Source organism: Balaenoptera musculus, chromosome 14 (assembly GCF_009873245.2).
Source record: "Balaenoptera musculus isolate JJ_BM4_2016_0621 chromosome 14, mBalMus1.pri.v3, whole genome shotgun sequence".
Taxonomy (NCBI): domain Eukaryota; kingdom Metazoa; phylum Chordata; class Mammalia; order Artiodactyla; family Balaenopteridae; genus Balaenoptera; species Balaenoptera musculus.
In genome coordinates this window covers 33,361,642-33,378,528 of record NC_045798.1, presented here as the reverse complement: position 1 = coordinate 33,378,528, position 16,887 = coordinate 33,361,642, and the positions used below count along the sequence as shown (strand labels likewise).

The 16,887-nt window shown below is 43.6% G+C and overlaps 1 protein-coding gene across 1 annotated transcript in view; it reads right to left on the bottom strand.

Annotated features, from left to right (window-relative positions):
* Window positions 1–16,887, bottom strand: part of L3MBTL4 (L3MBTL histone methyl-lysine binding protein 4) — a 311,652-nt gene that overhangs the window by 86,836 nt on the left and 207,929 nt on the right. The window contains exon 15 of the mRNA XM_036823196.1: window positions 10,785–10,958. Coding sequence (XP_036679091.1) covers window positions 10,785–10,958 — 174 coding nt within the window. The remainder of the gene's footprint in view (window positions 1–10,784; window positions 10,959–16,887) is intronic.

Here is a 16,887-nt window from a genome sequence, read left to right as displayed (position 1 = left end):
ACTCTATAAGGTAGGTACAGGAGGCTAGGAATCAAGAAACTGAGGCTCAGAAATATTAAACCACTTGCCCATCTTGGGGGCACAGTGAGTCAGTGGTGGAGCCAGAGTGCAAACTCAACAGACTCCAAATCCAGGCTTCCTTCTATCCTACGCATCATCTTGCAGGAACGGAGGGTTTCCTGAGTGTCTGCAGACGGCCTGGAGCTGGAGATGTTGACACAGGTAGGGGAGAGAACGGGAAGGACAGTAGTGTTCCCGGGGGCTGGAGGGAGGGTGCGGCTCTGTGCAGGTTGGTCGGGAGGAGGCTGGGGATGCAGCCGGGTCTGTCCTGAAAGGATGGGGACATGGGTGACCGATGGGGCCACGAAGGTCTAGGGAATGAGGGTGGGAGGAAAGCAGGAGCGGCACAGACCAAGCATGAGCAAAGCGGAAGGGAGAGCATTTGGGGACACGAATAAGCCAGTCAACTGATGGGGCTGAAGCATCTGCACTGTGCGAGGAAAGGAAGGACCAGAGGTGGGGCTAAAGGAATTGGCTAGAGCGGAGCTGGGGAAGCCTGGCACACTGCTCTCAAGCACTTGGGCTTTATCTTGACGGCAGTGAAAGAAGCCACTGCAGCACTGGCCTTGGGAGAATCTACCGCACATGGTCAGAAATGTCTGGAGGTGATCAGGCCAGTCATGTGCTGAAGATTAATATTTCTTTGTATTTTAGCTGAAAAGGTAATACCACTAAAATCTCAGCTCTGACCATTTCACCAATTCTTCTTAAAGCCCAGCCTCCACCTTCTATGTAGTCATAATAGCTAAACAACCTTCAAAACCTTTTGTTAATAGAATCACTGTTGCTGCAGCAAGTGTCAAGCTACCTGTCTGTCTGTCTGTGATTCATTTTAGAGGAGTGCACGTGACCATCAGTGCTTGTGTTGGAGAGACATGCCCCTGCCATCCCGCTGTTTTTACTATCTTTACTATCCGTTGGTCTTTACTATCTGTTGTTTTTCCAAATGACTTGCCTTTTCCTTAGGATTTTGCTACTTCCTTGAAAAAAGGAGCTGCATGTTCGCTGACCCTCCTTCTATGCTTCCACTGCTTTTAATGAGGCAAATCAGTGGCTACTGCTTTGTGCTCAATAAATGCTAGGCCTGAACCAGATGCCTAACACGAAGGAGGTAATATATGTGTGTGTTGAAAAAGACAGAGAGGTTAAGTAGCTTGCCCAAAGTCACACAGCAAGTAGAAGAGCAAGAATTTGAATTTAACTCAGGTTAGTCTACATGTAAATAAACACCTTCTAGAACATGAGTTGGAAAACTACAGTCCACGAGGCAAATCCTGCCGTAGCCTGTTTTCATAAATGAAGTTTTATTAGAACACAGCTATGCTCATTGGTTTACTTACTGTGTATGGCTGCTTTCATGCTACAACGGTCAAGCTGAACAACTGTAGCAGAGATCTTACAGCCGGCAGAGCCTAAAATACTCACTATCTGGCCCTTTACAGAAAAGGTTTGCTGACTCCTGTTCTATAAGGAAAAGGTCCCTCAGGCCAAAAATATACACACAATCTGTGATTGTTTCACATGGCTATTTTTTCCCAAAATTGCCCTAACAATTGTATTTAGGTATAACTTATAATGGGACTTGGAAAGCAAATATTGGGCTCCGACTGCTTTTTATTTTTAGACAAACTGTCCAAGTCCAGCCAACATTTCTTTGAGCTTTTCCTACCTGCAGGTGTCACATTTGGCCGAGCTGGTGTCTGTCACCAAGAGACATAAGCTATCTGAGCATACAGGTGTGTCCACCGCCTACCTTCACACAGAGCAGACTGAGAGAAGGGCCGCAAGGAGGAGATGAAGAAACCACGATGGAGTCACAAAGTAAGAGGGGGTTTTCTGCTTTAAAGGTCCGAGAGGTTAGAGAACACCTTCAGGAGGACATGAGCTTGAACCAGGCCTCGAAGCAAGTTTTACTGAGTGAAGTGCAGAGAGGGACCCTGCAAAGGCACAGACATGTGGAGGGTGGGAGTGAGAAGAATCAGTGGTGGGGCTGGAGGGTGACGAGCTGGGGTGGGGGCTGCGGGCAGGTTACGAGTACCACACACACTTCCTACGTGCATCCACACCTATGTGCTCTTGTGTGTAAGGACGTGGGTAAATGTGAACTTATTTACAGTAAAGCAAATGGATCGAGGACCTGCAAGACTCCACCAACAGAAAGAAGAATTCGTACCATATGTTTAGTTTGTCAATAAAAGGTAATTAAACTTTAAAGAATACTGCATTATAAAGCATCAATAAACGATATGCATACATGTGAAAATGTTTACCACAGCATTACTTATAAGAGGAAAAATACTGGAAACAACCTAAATACCTGTCAATAGGGGAATGAGTTGAATAAGTTCGTCCACACTACAGAATATGATACAGTTATTAAAAATAGTGCATTGAATCCACTTGTGTTGATATGGCAAATTATTCATGACAGGTTGTCAAATAAATAAGACATATTCTTAAGCTAATATCTTTTATTGTCAGACTTTCTTTGAGCCAACAATTAATGTTTTCACATGGCTTTCCATAAGGAAGAAGGCAAATTTGTTTTTTCTTTGTGGGTAGACTTAGTTGCTTAGGTCTTTATAACTTTTCCATATAAAAATAAAAGTCCAAGACCAGAGCATTTTTCTTCTGGTCATAAATGCTGATTTATTTACAGGTGCCTTGTTCAGAACTCCATTATAAACTTGGGATAAAATATGTGTGTATGTTATTAAAGCCTCAGCGTTGAATGTCTGGGTGCTTTAAAGGTTTGCTCCTGTGTTAAACTTTCAGGAACACAGCATCCTTCCTCCGTGTTCAACATGGTTATATTATAAGCTGTCCAGAGTGATACAAGCTAACCTTCAAAGAGACATTAACAAAAAATGAATGTAATTTAAAAAAAAAGAGTGACAGCCATAAAAAGAAACGAAATTGAGTTATTTGTAGTGAGGTGGATGGACATAGAATCTGTCATACAGAGTGAAGTCAGTCAGAAAGAGAAAAACAAATACCGTATGCTAACACATATATATGGAACCTAAAAAAAAATGGCTCTGAAGAACCTAGGGTCAGGACAGGAATAAAGATGCAGATGTAGAGAATGGACTTGAGGACATGGGGAGGAGGAAGGGTAAGCTGGGACGAAGTGAGAGAGTGGCATTGACATATTTACACTACCAAATGTAAAATAGATAGCTAGTGGGAAGCAGCTGCATAGCACAGGGAGATCAGCTCTGTGCTTTGTGACTACCTAGAGGGGTGGGATAGGGAGAGTGGGAGGGAGACACAAGAGGGAGGGGATATGGGGATATATGTATGCATATAGCTGATTCACTTTGTTATACAGCAGAAACTAACACAACATTGTTGAGCAATTATACTCCAATAAAGATGTTAAAAAAAAAAGAGTGAATGTGTACCTGCATATCTGTATGTATACATAAACAGAAAAAGCGTAGAAAAGAACATGAAAATCTATTCACACAAGTAACCTTGGGATGCAGCATTAGAGCTAAGGAGTGGAGAGTGAGAAATTATTATTCTTAAAAACTTCTAAATTACCTGAATTATTGCAGTGGGAATTTTATCATATTTTTATAAGCCTACACGTTATGCTCTTTGATAGGAAAACACCTGAGTATTAATGTTTTTAACTTTTATTTTTTTTTTTACTAATCTATATTTTCTAATTTTCCTATAATATACAAGCATTGCTTTAGTTATAAGAAAAAACTGACATTAAATGTCACAACTTTACTATTTACAATAAATAGGAAATAATTATTTTAAAGCCAGATGAAGTATGTGGATGAGAAAAAATGCCCACTGTTGCTTAGGCAACAAAGTTTTGTTTTTCTGGGGATTGGGAACACCAATATTTCCTTGACGGAAGAAACCACGGACACTTTAGCACACACTGTTCTCAGCATTTAATTACTAAGGGCCCGAGCCAAGGCAGGATTCCAGAAATCCAGAGATCCACAATAAATCATAAAATGCCTCATGAAAATCAGCATAGAAGTATATTTTTAAAGATGTTTTTAAGGCATACATTGGTTATTTTATCACATTTTAGCAAGACTATAAACTTGTTTAGAAACATAAGACTACAATGAAGGTGCCAGAGGCACAGAGGCAAGTGGAATCCAGGAGGCCAGGTCCTTTCATCGCATCACAGCTTCCGTCTACACCCCTGAGCTGATCTTGACAGGCCGGTTTCGGTTTCAATTTGCAAAACAGTCCACAGAACCCTTTAACTTGTCTTAATGGCCTGGATCTGCCTATGGTCTCCAGGAACTTAAGGTGGGTAACTGCTGAGACCAAGGTCCCCTTTCACTCCTTGTCAGTTACCACAGTCTGTGAGTCTCTCTTCCATTTGGTTTACCTTTGTTTTCCCTCCTCCGTCTCCTCTCCCTGAAAATACGCTCCCCTCGGGGATGGGAGTCGTTGTTCCCCTCCTGATCCCTGGCCCCTAAGGCACCCCCGGGCCACAGCAGACGCTCTGCACGTACCCGCTGGATGAAGAAACGTCAGTGCCGGGAGTGAACGAGCTCAGTGCCTGGGCTGCGGGGACGAGCCGTCCTGCCTGAGTTCGGATCCTCATCCCGCCACTTACCAGCGTGGGTTGTCTTACCACTAACTGAAAGCTTAATAAGAACAAGGATTTCAGTCTGTTTTCTTAACTGCTGTATCACTGGAGTTTGGAACAGTGCCTTTCTAAGGGTTTGTTCAATGGATAAATGATGAATAAATGATCCGGCTATGGTCCGGATCCTGAATCCAGGGAGGTACGTGCCGTTCGGGTATTTATAACGCCATAAACCAGCTCTGTTCCGACCTCGCTCTGGGGGAGGAGGAGGGATGGGATGGTGAGCAGAGCAGTGACCCGGGGTCAGAGGGCTCGGGGCTGCCACTAGTGACAGTGTCAATAAGGGACTAAACTCTTGACTTTAACATCCTTATTTCTCTGTTGTAGAAGTTGGACGAGATCACCTTCCGAGTCCTTTCCCACTGTAAAGCTCCAGGATCGTCACACTTGGCTGGAGGTCCCTCAGAGTCCAGCGGGAAGTACGGAGTGGGAGGGGGCTGTCCGGACGGCCGGGGGCTTCCTGTCCAACCACAGTCCTCCACAGACCCCGAGGACCCTGGGTGTCTCGGTGTTTTGATCACTGCTCACTTGATTAAGGGGTTTACTTTAGTTCCGAATAAACAGACAAAGGGCTAAATTTCTATGTTTGGTGCAAAGATGTGTGCTACAGACACAGCTAGAACCAGTCCAACTGCAAGATTTTAAGATCAACAAGTTTTATAAAAATGGAAGAAAGATATGGAATTATTATTTCAATAGTTTCTTCTATGTTCCAGGCCCAGTCATACATCTATATCTATCTGCATCTATACACCTCTGTTCAAAAACCTAAGCCTCGGATATTATATTCATTTTACAGGTAAAGACATTGAGACTGTTATGGGAAAACAAATGTATGTACCTGAATCAGTCAACTACAATTCACTAAGAACTATAATGCGAACAGTGGTGAAGGAAAAATGCAAGCATAACAAAAACTGCTTCTCACGCCTTAGCAGCCTCCAATCTTTTTGAGAAAATAAGGCATGTGTGCAAAACAAGTATCAAAAAGGCTCAAGGAGACACAAAGCGTGGAGCAGACCCAAAGCACAAGGAAGGGGCCTCGCTCTCATCTGATCCACACCCCAGGGCCCAGCAGAGTCCTGGCACTGCGCGGGTGCTCAACATCTATTTGCTTTGTCAAGTACCAGCTAAGTGTCAGGCATTGAACTAGACGTGAAAAATACGCAGATGTGTAAAACACCATCTCTAAGGTCAAGAAGCTCACACGGGGGGCTTCCCTGGTGGCGCAGTGGTTGAGAGTCTGCCTGCCAATGCAGGGGACACGGGTTCGAGCCCTGGTCTGGGAGGATCCCACATGCCGCGGAGCAACTAGGCCCGTGAGCCACAACTGCTGAGCCTGCGCGTCTGGAGCCTGTGCTCCGCAGCAAGAGAGGCCGCGATAGTGAGAGGTCCGCACACCGCGATGAAGAGTGGCCCCCGCTTGCCACAACTAGAGAAAGCCCTCGCACAGAAACGAAGACCCAACACAGCCATAAATAAATAAATAAAATAAAATAAATAAAAATAATAAAGCAAATAATTTAAAAAGAAGCTCACACGGGCTGAACTGCTGTGGAAAGTTTCAAGACAGAGATGAGCCTTGGAGAAGAGAACACGCAGCAGGAGTAAAGGAGGCAGGAAGAATGGGAACAAAGGCACCCGCGCAGGAAGAAGAACACGATTGCGGATGGTGACAGGGCGTGAGTGGGAGCCGAGAGGCTTGGCCTCCGAAAGCAGAGAATTTACGTGGGAAGGAGCGAGAGCAAAGGCTGATGGACTCGAGGAAACCTCTTTAAGGACTTGGAAGGTTCATACACGAAACAACCAGCTAATACTGGTTAAATTCTGAGAACGGACCTCACAGAAGGTAATCTGAGTCGTGAAAACAAACTAGTTGGCTCATAGCAGAGCAGTTTATTACGAGGATCATTAAGGAGCTACTCCACTGCCTGCCATTCTCTGTGATTACCATAATTCTTCCCAGCCATTTTTATTGTCAATATAGGCCTTTGGGAAGTACGTTAAATTTATAATATGGCAGGCATTAGGAAAAACAAAGTGAGCTTTATTAGGCATTTTCTTAGGTTTTCTTAATAGCCGTGATTGAATATGACAGCTCTTTTAACTAATGGTCCTGCTGACTGTGTAAATTAGAGGCAGAAGTTGTTATTAAAGAATACCCAGGTGGATGGGGAGGGGGCCTGGAAAAAATGTCCTACACAGGCCCGGGAAGCCAGCTAACATAATATAGGGCGTGGGGGGGGCAGCTGCATTTCAAGTAATTTTCTTATGATGAAACTGTTTAATGAGTATAATTTTATTCTCTCGTTGCAGATCGAAGCCTTTAGTACCTATTACAAAGAAACGTGTTCAGGTGGAAGTCTTGCATTATATAGTATACATAAGAATAAACAGTTTGGGGCAAACATGGTTGAGATTCTTCCCCTTCAGTAGTTCTGTTTTCACAAAATAAGAAATAAATGCCTCACGAGATGACCCTGAGAATACTGAAAAGCAGTAGAAAGTCTAAATATAAACCCAGCCAGGCATTTTCAGAGCCTCCAACTGCCATTCTTCTGCCAGCCTGATGCCGTTGAAAACATGTATAGGATTTAGGGTCAGGTAGTTCTGGACTCAGACCCTACCTTTTCTACTAATTATCTGTGTGGTCCTGCACACTTTGCCTAACCTCTCTGAACCTTCAGGTGCCTACATTATAAAACCAGAGTCAGAATACTTTCCACGCACAGAGTTCTTGTGAGGATGAAATAAAATTCACAAGACCATGTATATGAATTGTTCAGCACAATGCTTTGCGGCACAAGCTAATAAGTGTATGATATCAGTATTAGTATTATTGTTGATAAATCTCGTTACTATTATCAGTTTACTGAACTAAGAATATGCTGGATTTAACCAGAAGACCTATGTCCTGGATTAGCTACTAGTAAGAACCTCTACTTCTTCACCAATAAGTGACAATACTATATATACAACATATATATAGTTGTATATATGTATATACAACATATACAATATAACAATAATAATGTCTGTTTTGCCTAAATCACAAGATTATGGGGAGCTTTTAAAGGTAATGTATCTGAAAACTATAAACTGTCAAACAAATTAAGGTATCCACCCTAGAGTACGTTCCCAGATGAAAGATGCTCAAGCGTTAAGGTCATTTGCCTCCGTTTAATGCACCATGAATATAATACTAATCACTCTACTAGCACCAAGAAAGGGAATATATTTACAGCATACAGTTTTTCAGTAATGGCGACCTATTGTGAATCTCTTTAAAATTATACTAACATGCAATCATACTACTATGAAGATGAATCCTATAAACATTTAGCAGTATATAATCCACTCGAATTCATAACCTGACCCTCTACTAAGAAAATGTGAACATAAATAGACTATTTCCACTACTAAATCATGGAGACTTAAAATTTACTAATAATAACTCCCCCTCCAAAGATTAACATGAGAACAAACATACTTTCTAAAACTAAACACAAAACTGGGATGCAGTTAAGGAAAATACAAAATACCCTAAACTTTGGGCAGCATCTAATTGATTTTGGAAAAAGGTCAAGAGATAACTTTATATTTTGCACTGGAATTGCAAGAAGTCTGGAGATGCTAAGGTGACAGCGTTGCTTGTATAAGAAGTTAGAGCAGGCCTGTCCAGGGCTCGGTGACCATGGATGCACTGGACGCCAGAGGAAATTAAAACCCTGATTTTCACTAATTTCACCCCCTTGTCTATCCTTGGACACGTGCCAACTACAAATTGTTCTTCCTCAGCACGTAGAAGAGGAGAGATGGGATTTCAACATTCTCCTCCACCTGTACATGGTATCTTGTGATTTTAAGAGCAAAGGTTTGGGTTAGAGGAGAGGCAGCCTCAGGAGATTGCCACAAATAAACTGTGAAAAGAGTTGAAATAAATTTTAGCTGCTCGTCATTAGCCTACATATTCTTCCTTGTCGATTTCCTTGTTCTCCTTTTTTTCCTTGAGCTGGAATTCTGGACCGCGAACAGGAGGTCATGGGGATGGAAGGAGGTCAAAGTGAGCATTACTGCCAAGACCACTTACCCGAACATCGTTTTGTTGTGATGACTGGTTTAAAAAAAAAAAGAGGACGGGGATTGGAGTGCAAGAATGGCTTTGGTCTTGGGATGTGAAAGAAAAAGAAGGCTTAGCAATTCGAGACGTGGACCACCGTGACACTCCCCCTCCTCCGCGCAGCCGCTCACACAGCTCTGTGCATTCATGAAACAGGATCTGACAGGATAGGATCATGTGTAATTTTTTTGCTTGGTTATCAACTAACATTCTCTGCTTTTTCTATCTGTAGTAATTATGCTTATTGGACGCATTTCAGTGCAAAAACCCTTCAGAACGGCAAAACACACAACAATGTATTGAAAGGCGAGTTAGGGACGGGGGAGCCGTACACCTGTGCTGAAGAGAAAGGCCGGGCTAACCTCCAAGAGAACACGACGGAGTCATCGTTTTTTTAAAGCAGTTCAAAGAGCCGTTTATTCTCTCTGACTTTTGACATTGAGGATGAATGTCTAAAATGTTTACAAGAGAAGCTGAGTTTTTATTTTGGCGGGGGGGCGGGGAAAGAGAACAGAACAAAAAGAGTAACAGCAAATGGATGCACTGGTCTCTGGAATAAACAAGCGCTGTTCCCTGGAAAACAGTTTAAAAAAAAAAAAAGAAAAGAAAAAACTCCCTCAACTAGGAAATGGAAAAGCTGTTCGAGCTCTCAGCCACTTGAAGTTGTAAACGGTGTGGGTGTGAAAAGCAGTAAAGAAAAACTAAATCCCGTACAGTTCCGGCAAGAGCAGTGGGTGTAGCGCAAAGGAGAAAATGCAGGGTAACATGCGGCACGGGAGCTGCACGGTACCCGGAGGAAGAGGATGGGGCGCGCGCTGCGGAGGGTGACGGGCGGCCCCGTGCACAGCGACCACGCTCAAAATCAGCTGCTTAACGAAAATGCAACGTCACCGAGATGCTCTACAAGAAGAACAAAATGCACAGTCCAGGATGTAAACTCCACGTGAAAAGTGTGTCCTAGGAGCCAAACTCTCCCAGTGAACAGACCTTGGCAGTAAAGGAGCATCCACGCTGGGACCGAAGGGTGAAAGGGCAGAAAGGGGTTCCTGGAAAGTCTGCCCCTGCAGAGAGGCGCACACCGTCCTCTCCCACGTGCTGAACGGGAAGGGCAGGGCTGGGCGAGGGCTGGGCATGGGGCCGGGGGTGGGTGATGGTGGTCCGGAGAACCAGCAGCCCCTCCCGTACCAGCTCCTCCAAAGTTCAACCTTGAACGCCAGTGCCTTCTGCCTGCAGCGGGGCCTGAAAAACACCCACTTCTCACCTCTGCCGAGCCTTTCGTGGCTCCATCTCTGTCTGGTCTCCAATTATTTACTTGTAGTTAGATTCTCCCGTGTTTATAATTCCCAGCTTGGAGGATAAAACTTTTATCTTAAAATGTTATTTATTTACTCATTTAGGTTAAAAAAGAGCAAATAAGGTTGCATCTGTAGCTTCTTAGAAAATGATTATAAGTAAATAAAAATTGAGAACTGATCCTTAAAGTCATAAGTTTACACTTAGGAACAAAAGGATGATGTGCCATTGATAAATCAAAACAGGAACTATTCAGAGTAAGGAAATCGTATCTGAGGGGCTTTTGGAGTAAAGATGACAAGTACCAGGTGAGCGAGGGGATCTGATGGGACCAAGAGGATGCGAACACCGGGCCACGTGCCCAGAGAGATGCCACCTGTGAGATGACTCCTGAGATACAGGGAGTCTTACAGAATTTACACGTGAGATTTGCTTTCTGTTGCCTACGTACAATAGCTACACTTAGAGGTAAATTCAAATTTTTGAGGATGAAGTAAGAAAAAATGTTTTTAAAATAAATGTCAAGGCTTAGATGAATTCTATGAGCCAGTGAACACAATAATATACAGAATAAAGAAAGATTCTGAAGAAACACAAGAAACTATTATCACCAACAAATTTGTTCTTTTCTGTTCTACACGCTTTACTCTCTGGTTCACATTTTCAGAAGTTCCTTACCTGGACTGGCTGTTCCCCTTTTCATGTTTTCCATTGAACTTCAAACTACAGAGGTTTTTCGATTTTGAATGTGCGGAGTCTGAGTCCACATTTGCCTGTGTTTGTTCTCGCAGACGATCGTGAAGCGTTGCCTCCTTTTTCAAGTTCATGTCCGAATACGGGCAGCCAAAGGCACTGGTTTGTATAAAAATGAGAGCACAGGCGTCAGTTTAGGGTGATACATCAGGGCTGTACTGTCATTGGAACAGACGTACATCCAATATTGAAAAGCTGAATAGAGACATTCTCCTTTCACTGAACACACTCAGGTTAAGTTTCTTTTCATATTGCCCTTTGCGAAGATCTCAGGTGCCAGACCATAGACACTGGTCAGCAGACATTACAGGTACAGTCATCAGCAATACGGTTTTCACAATCTAAAACACTTAAAAATCTAAGGGACTTCCCTGGTGGTCCAGTGGTTAAGACTCCGTGCTTCCAACGCAGAGGGCTCGGGTTCGATCCCTGGTCGGGGAACTACGATCCCACATGCCGTGAGGCCAAAAAAAAAACAACTTAAAAATCTAAGAACAACCTAAAGATGTACATCCAATGGAGCAACGAAAATGTCATGTAAACACCTAATTCAGTTTGTATCCTCCAATATTCAAGCTCTAATTTGACTACCTGTATCACAAAATACTATGGGGTAACTAAACATCTTTACCAGTATCAGAGAATATCATGCTTTTACTTCTTATCATTCATGTATCCAGAAATAGTGTATCTGGATGACTGCTTCATCCTCCTGAAACCAGCTAGGAAGTTTTGTGTTTGAACGTGAAGGGCCAGTTGTGGGTGAAAGAGGAGAGACCACAGTCAAGACTGAATCCTGACTCCAGGATGTGTTAGGAGGCTGACAGCAGGCTCAGGGCAGAGGCTCTGGCCCCTGCCACAGGTGATCGGTTGTCTCTGGTAGATTTCTGTGCCCACGTTCCTGTCCCCAGAGGCCCCCAATCTCTGTGCTGCCGGGAACGAGGCAGATGCTGTCAGGGGCCGACCAGGCAGGACGGCGCCCCGCCCACAACCCTGAGGGAGCTGGTCCACCGAGCTCCGGTTCCCCTCCAGTGAAATGGGAAAATCAGATCCAGCTCCTACGGGCTGTTGTGACCACGAGGAATCACACACACACACACACACACACACACACACACACTAGTGGTAGCTGCTCTCATTACGACAGTGCTGTCGTCCTTTACATTTGGGGAGCACAGACTCAGATGCATCAGTATCTTGGCAGTTGGCTCTTTTATTAGGAATTCGCTTCCTGCTTACTATAAATTTGCTGGTATACGGTGCATAATACATCCTTTCTGATACGTGAAAGTTTGCTTTTGCTATTTTAAAGTCATGATAAAATCAGGGAGCAATGCAGTTTCCCTCTGTTTTACAGCAGACTGAGTTTTCCAGGGAGCACTTATACACAGTCTAACCTCAGAAGACTTTAGTACCAACCTGTATCTAAAACGGGCCTTCTGGAATTTGGGATGGGGTGGTTCTGATAACACCAGCCTCGCCCAACATGCCAGGGTGGACCTGTACTTTGCCAGACAGGGGCGCCCCTGTGGATGCATGTTCTGTAGTTAACATTAATTGGCACTATTTCTTAGTTTATTCCGTTATTGATTCAACAACCCACTAACTGAGCATGTGCTACATGCTAAGCACTCTGGAGAATATAAATCTAGTGAAGAAGTTGGGATATGTACCAAAAAATACAATTTATAATAAGAACAAAAGCTACCCCTATTGAGTGTTTACATGGACCCATTGCAATACAAGGTGTTTTACATATATCATCTCTAATATTTAGTACTAAATACCCAAAGATGGTATTGACATATTTTTTTCTAGGTTAGAAAACAGGCTCACACAGGATAAGCAATTTCCCAAAGTTACCTGGCACCTTCTTGGGAAACCCCAAAATAAATCACTTAATTATGAGCATCAATCACATGGGCAGAAGTGAGAAAATATTTTTAGCACCATCGAAAAAAAAGGAACGTAATTTTTGTGCAAAGTGTAGCCAAGGCAAGCATTCACAGGGAAAGCAGTACAGGGTTTGCCACGGTTAATGTCTAGGGGAAAATAAGTCAGCCCATGCTGGGTCCTGGATGAGAAGTGCAGAGGTGATAAAGCAGTTTCCAGCAGGACCAATTGGTTTAGGCTGCAGCATATGAGATTTAAGGGAGATTTTTAGAAAGAACTTTCCGCAGATGAAAATTGAAAGGCATTAGGCTAACCTAAGGGAGATGGGGAAATGTTTATTTTAAGCACAGCTGAGTTTTCATGAAGACACTATCACTCAGAAGCTTTGCTATCCATCTAATACATACCCCCAATTTGAGATTTTTTTAATGATCATTACGGTCATGAATTTTCTAAATTTCATATAATTACCGCACATGACTAGTGCTGCATGACACTCATGCTGTCTCTTCCTCAGGCTTATCTATCCAGTATTGTAGAAGCTACCATTCATCCTCTTACTCAGTACTTGCTTAAGTTGAGAGAAATTTTGTTTCCCTCAGTCTTCATTCATTAATCAATCCTTTTACTCATTTAAACGTTCATTTATTTCCTAATCCCATTCTAGCTCTTCTTTGTCTCTTGGGTACTCAGGCATGCAAAACTAAATGCAATGCCTCGGGCATCAGTAGAATGGAATATTTCTCGATTGTGGGAGGCGATGCATATGAGAAAGTATCTCAGGATTATACAGATCAGAAAAAAGCATGAAGTTCAAAAGAATATACTGGGTTGGCTAAAAAGTTCGTTCCGGTTTTTCCGTAACATCCAAAACAAACTTTTTGGCCAACCCAATATTAAATGACAAAAACATATTTTGCAGAAGATGCTGGTGAAGAACCTGAAAGAAGATAATGATGGGAGACAAAGGAAGGTACGAAAGGAGCGGGACGAGGGGGCTTTCGGTTGCATTGTCTGCACCATTTTCAACCTGGGCTCTGCTGTGAACAAGCTTCTGGATTGCAACACTGTGCTTACTTGCGCTCAATGCAGAGAAATATTTATGTTAAAGAGATGACATCCCAAATGTCAGCCTGCCCTCTTGCACATGCAGACCCTGACTCATGCGTGTGTGTGTGTGTGTGTGTTTGGAAGAACATACATGACTGCATAAATCTGTACACATAGGAAAAATCTGATTGAAGTGGTTGTCCTAGGTGTGATACAACTACTTAACGCTTACATTTGATTTAGCCAAATACTGGGGGAAAAGGTTCTGAAGACACAGTCTTTTTAGAAAATTGCTGACATAAGCTGAAATTTCTATGACTTAAGGCTCTGTTGGTCAAGGTAAAATGATAGCTTCTGAAGGATAGGGAAAAGGCATATTCAAATTTAAGCTCATAATGGACCAAGATAAGGAGGCATGAAAACTGCAGGCCAGGAGGGAAGGCCTGAGCCGGTGTCCTGGGGGAGGCGGGGCTCTTCTGATCGAGCAGACCAGCTCCCCATCCCTCCTTAATTCAACATGTGTTTGCTGTTGGCAGGAAAAGAAGGAAGAGATAGCAGGAACTATATAGTTTTTAAAAGTCAGAGACAGTAGAATATTGGGAATTTTATACAGTTCAACCAAATAATTTATAAAATATGTCAGGCCCAAGTTCATCAGCAAGACAGATGAATAGAGGGTGAATGCTAAATAAGCAAAAAACTGCTAGGCAGCTGCAGACAAACTTTAAAAGAGATTTTTGGAGAGAGCTAAAAACCGAGATCCTGGTAGCCCTCTTGATAAATAGAAGGAAACATAAAAATGGCTGCCATTAAAAATACTAGTTTTGCTTTTCAGAATATTTAAGTAGAATTTTTAACATCTGAGGAGAAATAGAAAAATAAAACTGTATCAGTATATATTTTTTTCCTTAAAAACTGTCGTGCACTCCTCTTAGGAGCAGCGTCCTTGGCTGCCCCCCTGCTGGTTGTAATGGGGCAGGGGGCGGGGAGGGGGCACTGAATCACAGCAGGCGGTGTCACGCCCTGGAGGGTCCTCGGCCTCTGAATTCTCCTTCCTTCCACAGCAGGGGCACCTGATTCCACAGGTCGGTGCAGTTTCCTCATACTCTCAGGACCAGTCCTGATCCGAGGGACAGAGGCCCTACATTCCTACTTGCTTCTTGCCGGGCCATCTCCCATTAGGAGGCCCTCTGCCTCCTAATCCCAACCTAGGCAGCCAGGCCCCCCCCACCCCCCCGCTTCCCCGATACCAGCTGGCCAGTCGCCTATGTGCTTCTCCCCCCGAATTATTCTCTCCTACTGTGCTTTACCCACTGGCTGGGATCCCACCTTCATTTTGGATTCTTCCCGTGCAGCTCCAATTCCAAGAGTCTAGATAGCACCTGCTGATTTCCAAACCCCTTGGGCTCCAGGTTCTGCTCATCCAACCATATGATCATACCTTGTATCTACAATGTTTTTCATCTTCTCATACCCAAGCAGCAAGTGTGGTTCCTGCTTGCCTCTGACTACCTTGTTTTGCTGAAAATAATGGGCCACTATCTGTCAAATCCTGGGAGGTGGACAGTCTGGACCACGAGGTTATTACTAAGCTGTCACCACACACCTAATTGGTAGCTTCCTAACCCCTGTGCAGCTACGCCCTCAGGGTGGCCGGAGGGGCCTCAGGCACCAGAGTCCTTCCAGCCACAGCAGCCTCCTCCAGACTCTGAATTCCCTCCCTTCCCAAGTACTGATTAGCATTTTCTCTCTGTGACATGACGTTATAAGGGTAGGGAGGCATTACAAATTTAAGCAAAATGGCAAAGATGAAAGAGCCCCTTGGGTGCTGTACTTCAAAACATAAATACAAACACAGAGGTCAGCGATATTTCAGGAAGAGTGTCAGGTCGTTGACAACCTTTTTGCTGATCCAGAAAAGTGAAGTCATCCAAAAAAGGCAAGTAGCTCCCAGGAGGAGCCCTGATCTAGGAATATGCCCTCACGTAGCCCAGGAATTAGGGATGTAGTTAAACTGTAAAGAGTTCTCTAATGCAACTAAGCCACCCCTCCGCGAAGCCCACTGCCTTTTGTATTTTAGTCTCCATTATTTTATTATCCAGTTATATTCTTTTCTTTCTAAGACCTAGATAAGACAACATATCTGAGCTGGGAGGTTACACGCTCAAGTCTCTTCGCTTAGGTTCAAAAGGTAAGAATTTACTTGTTGGAGTGAGTGGGGGCCTTGTATTGGGAAGCGCGCCCGGAAGGAGACTGTCTGAGGGGTTGGCCTCCCACAGCAAAGGCGGCAGGACAGTCCTGGATGTTGCCCCTGCCAGAGGGTAAGGGGCTGAGACTCTCAGAGAAGGGGGTCAGCCAGGAAACGGGAGGGGGCGAGATAAGTAAACGCTGCCTGCCTTGCAGCCTGGCCTTGGGCCCTGATGACACCAAGATCCCCAGCCCGCTGGCAGGTCCTACATCCTACCTGTCGCGTTAAGAGCAGCACCCACCTCCCACCCACGATGGTCCCTGGCGAACAGAAGACCATTTGTCCTCACTGCCATTTAACTTTAATACGTGGGTAGCTTAAACTTACGTAGTATGTTAAATGAATATTTTTTATTTTTAAGAAAATATTGATTTCTTGGCCAATGGTATCGAAAGGCATGATAAACACTAAAATGCAGGTTACTGAAATTATAGAATATCTGTAATACTTTCTATGGAAACTTTTAAAAGCTAACATAGGACTTAAACTGTTACCGATTTTACTTCTATGAGGATTGTGAGCAAGTATAAATGAGATATATATATATATACAGAGAGAGAGAGAGAGAGAGAGAGAGAGACAGACAGACAGACCAGGGATATAGACCAGGAAGGTTTCAAGAATACGTTATAATATCTATGGAGGATATAACGCAATTTCTATTACATTGTTCTCAAATACAGAGATGAGCAAAACCCAACTGGTATATGTAAGATTCTGAGGTCTCAGAGTCAATTCTCTTCAAATTCCTGAGGCTTTAAAATGTGTTTACCTGACCCCCCCACACACAAAAAAAGAAAAAAGTGAGTTTACCCAAGATATATTAAAGTGAGTTTA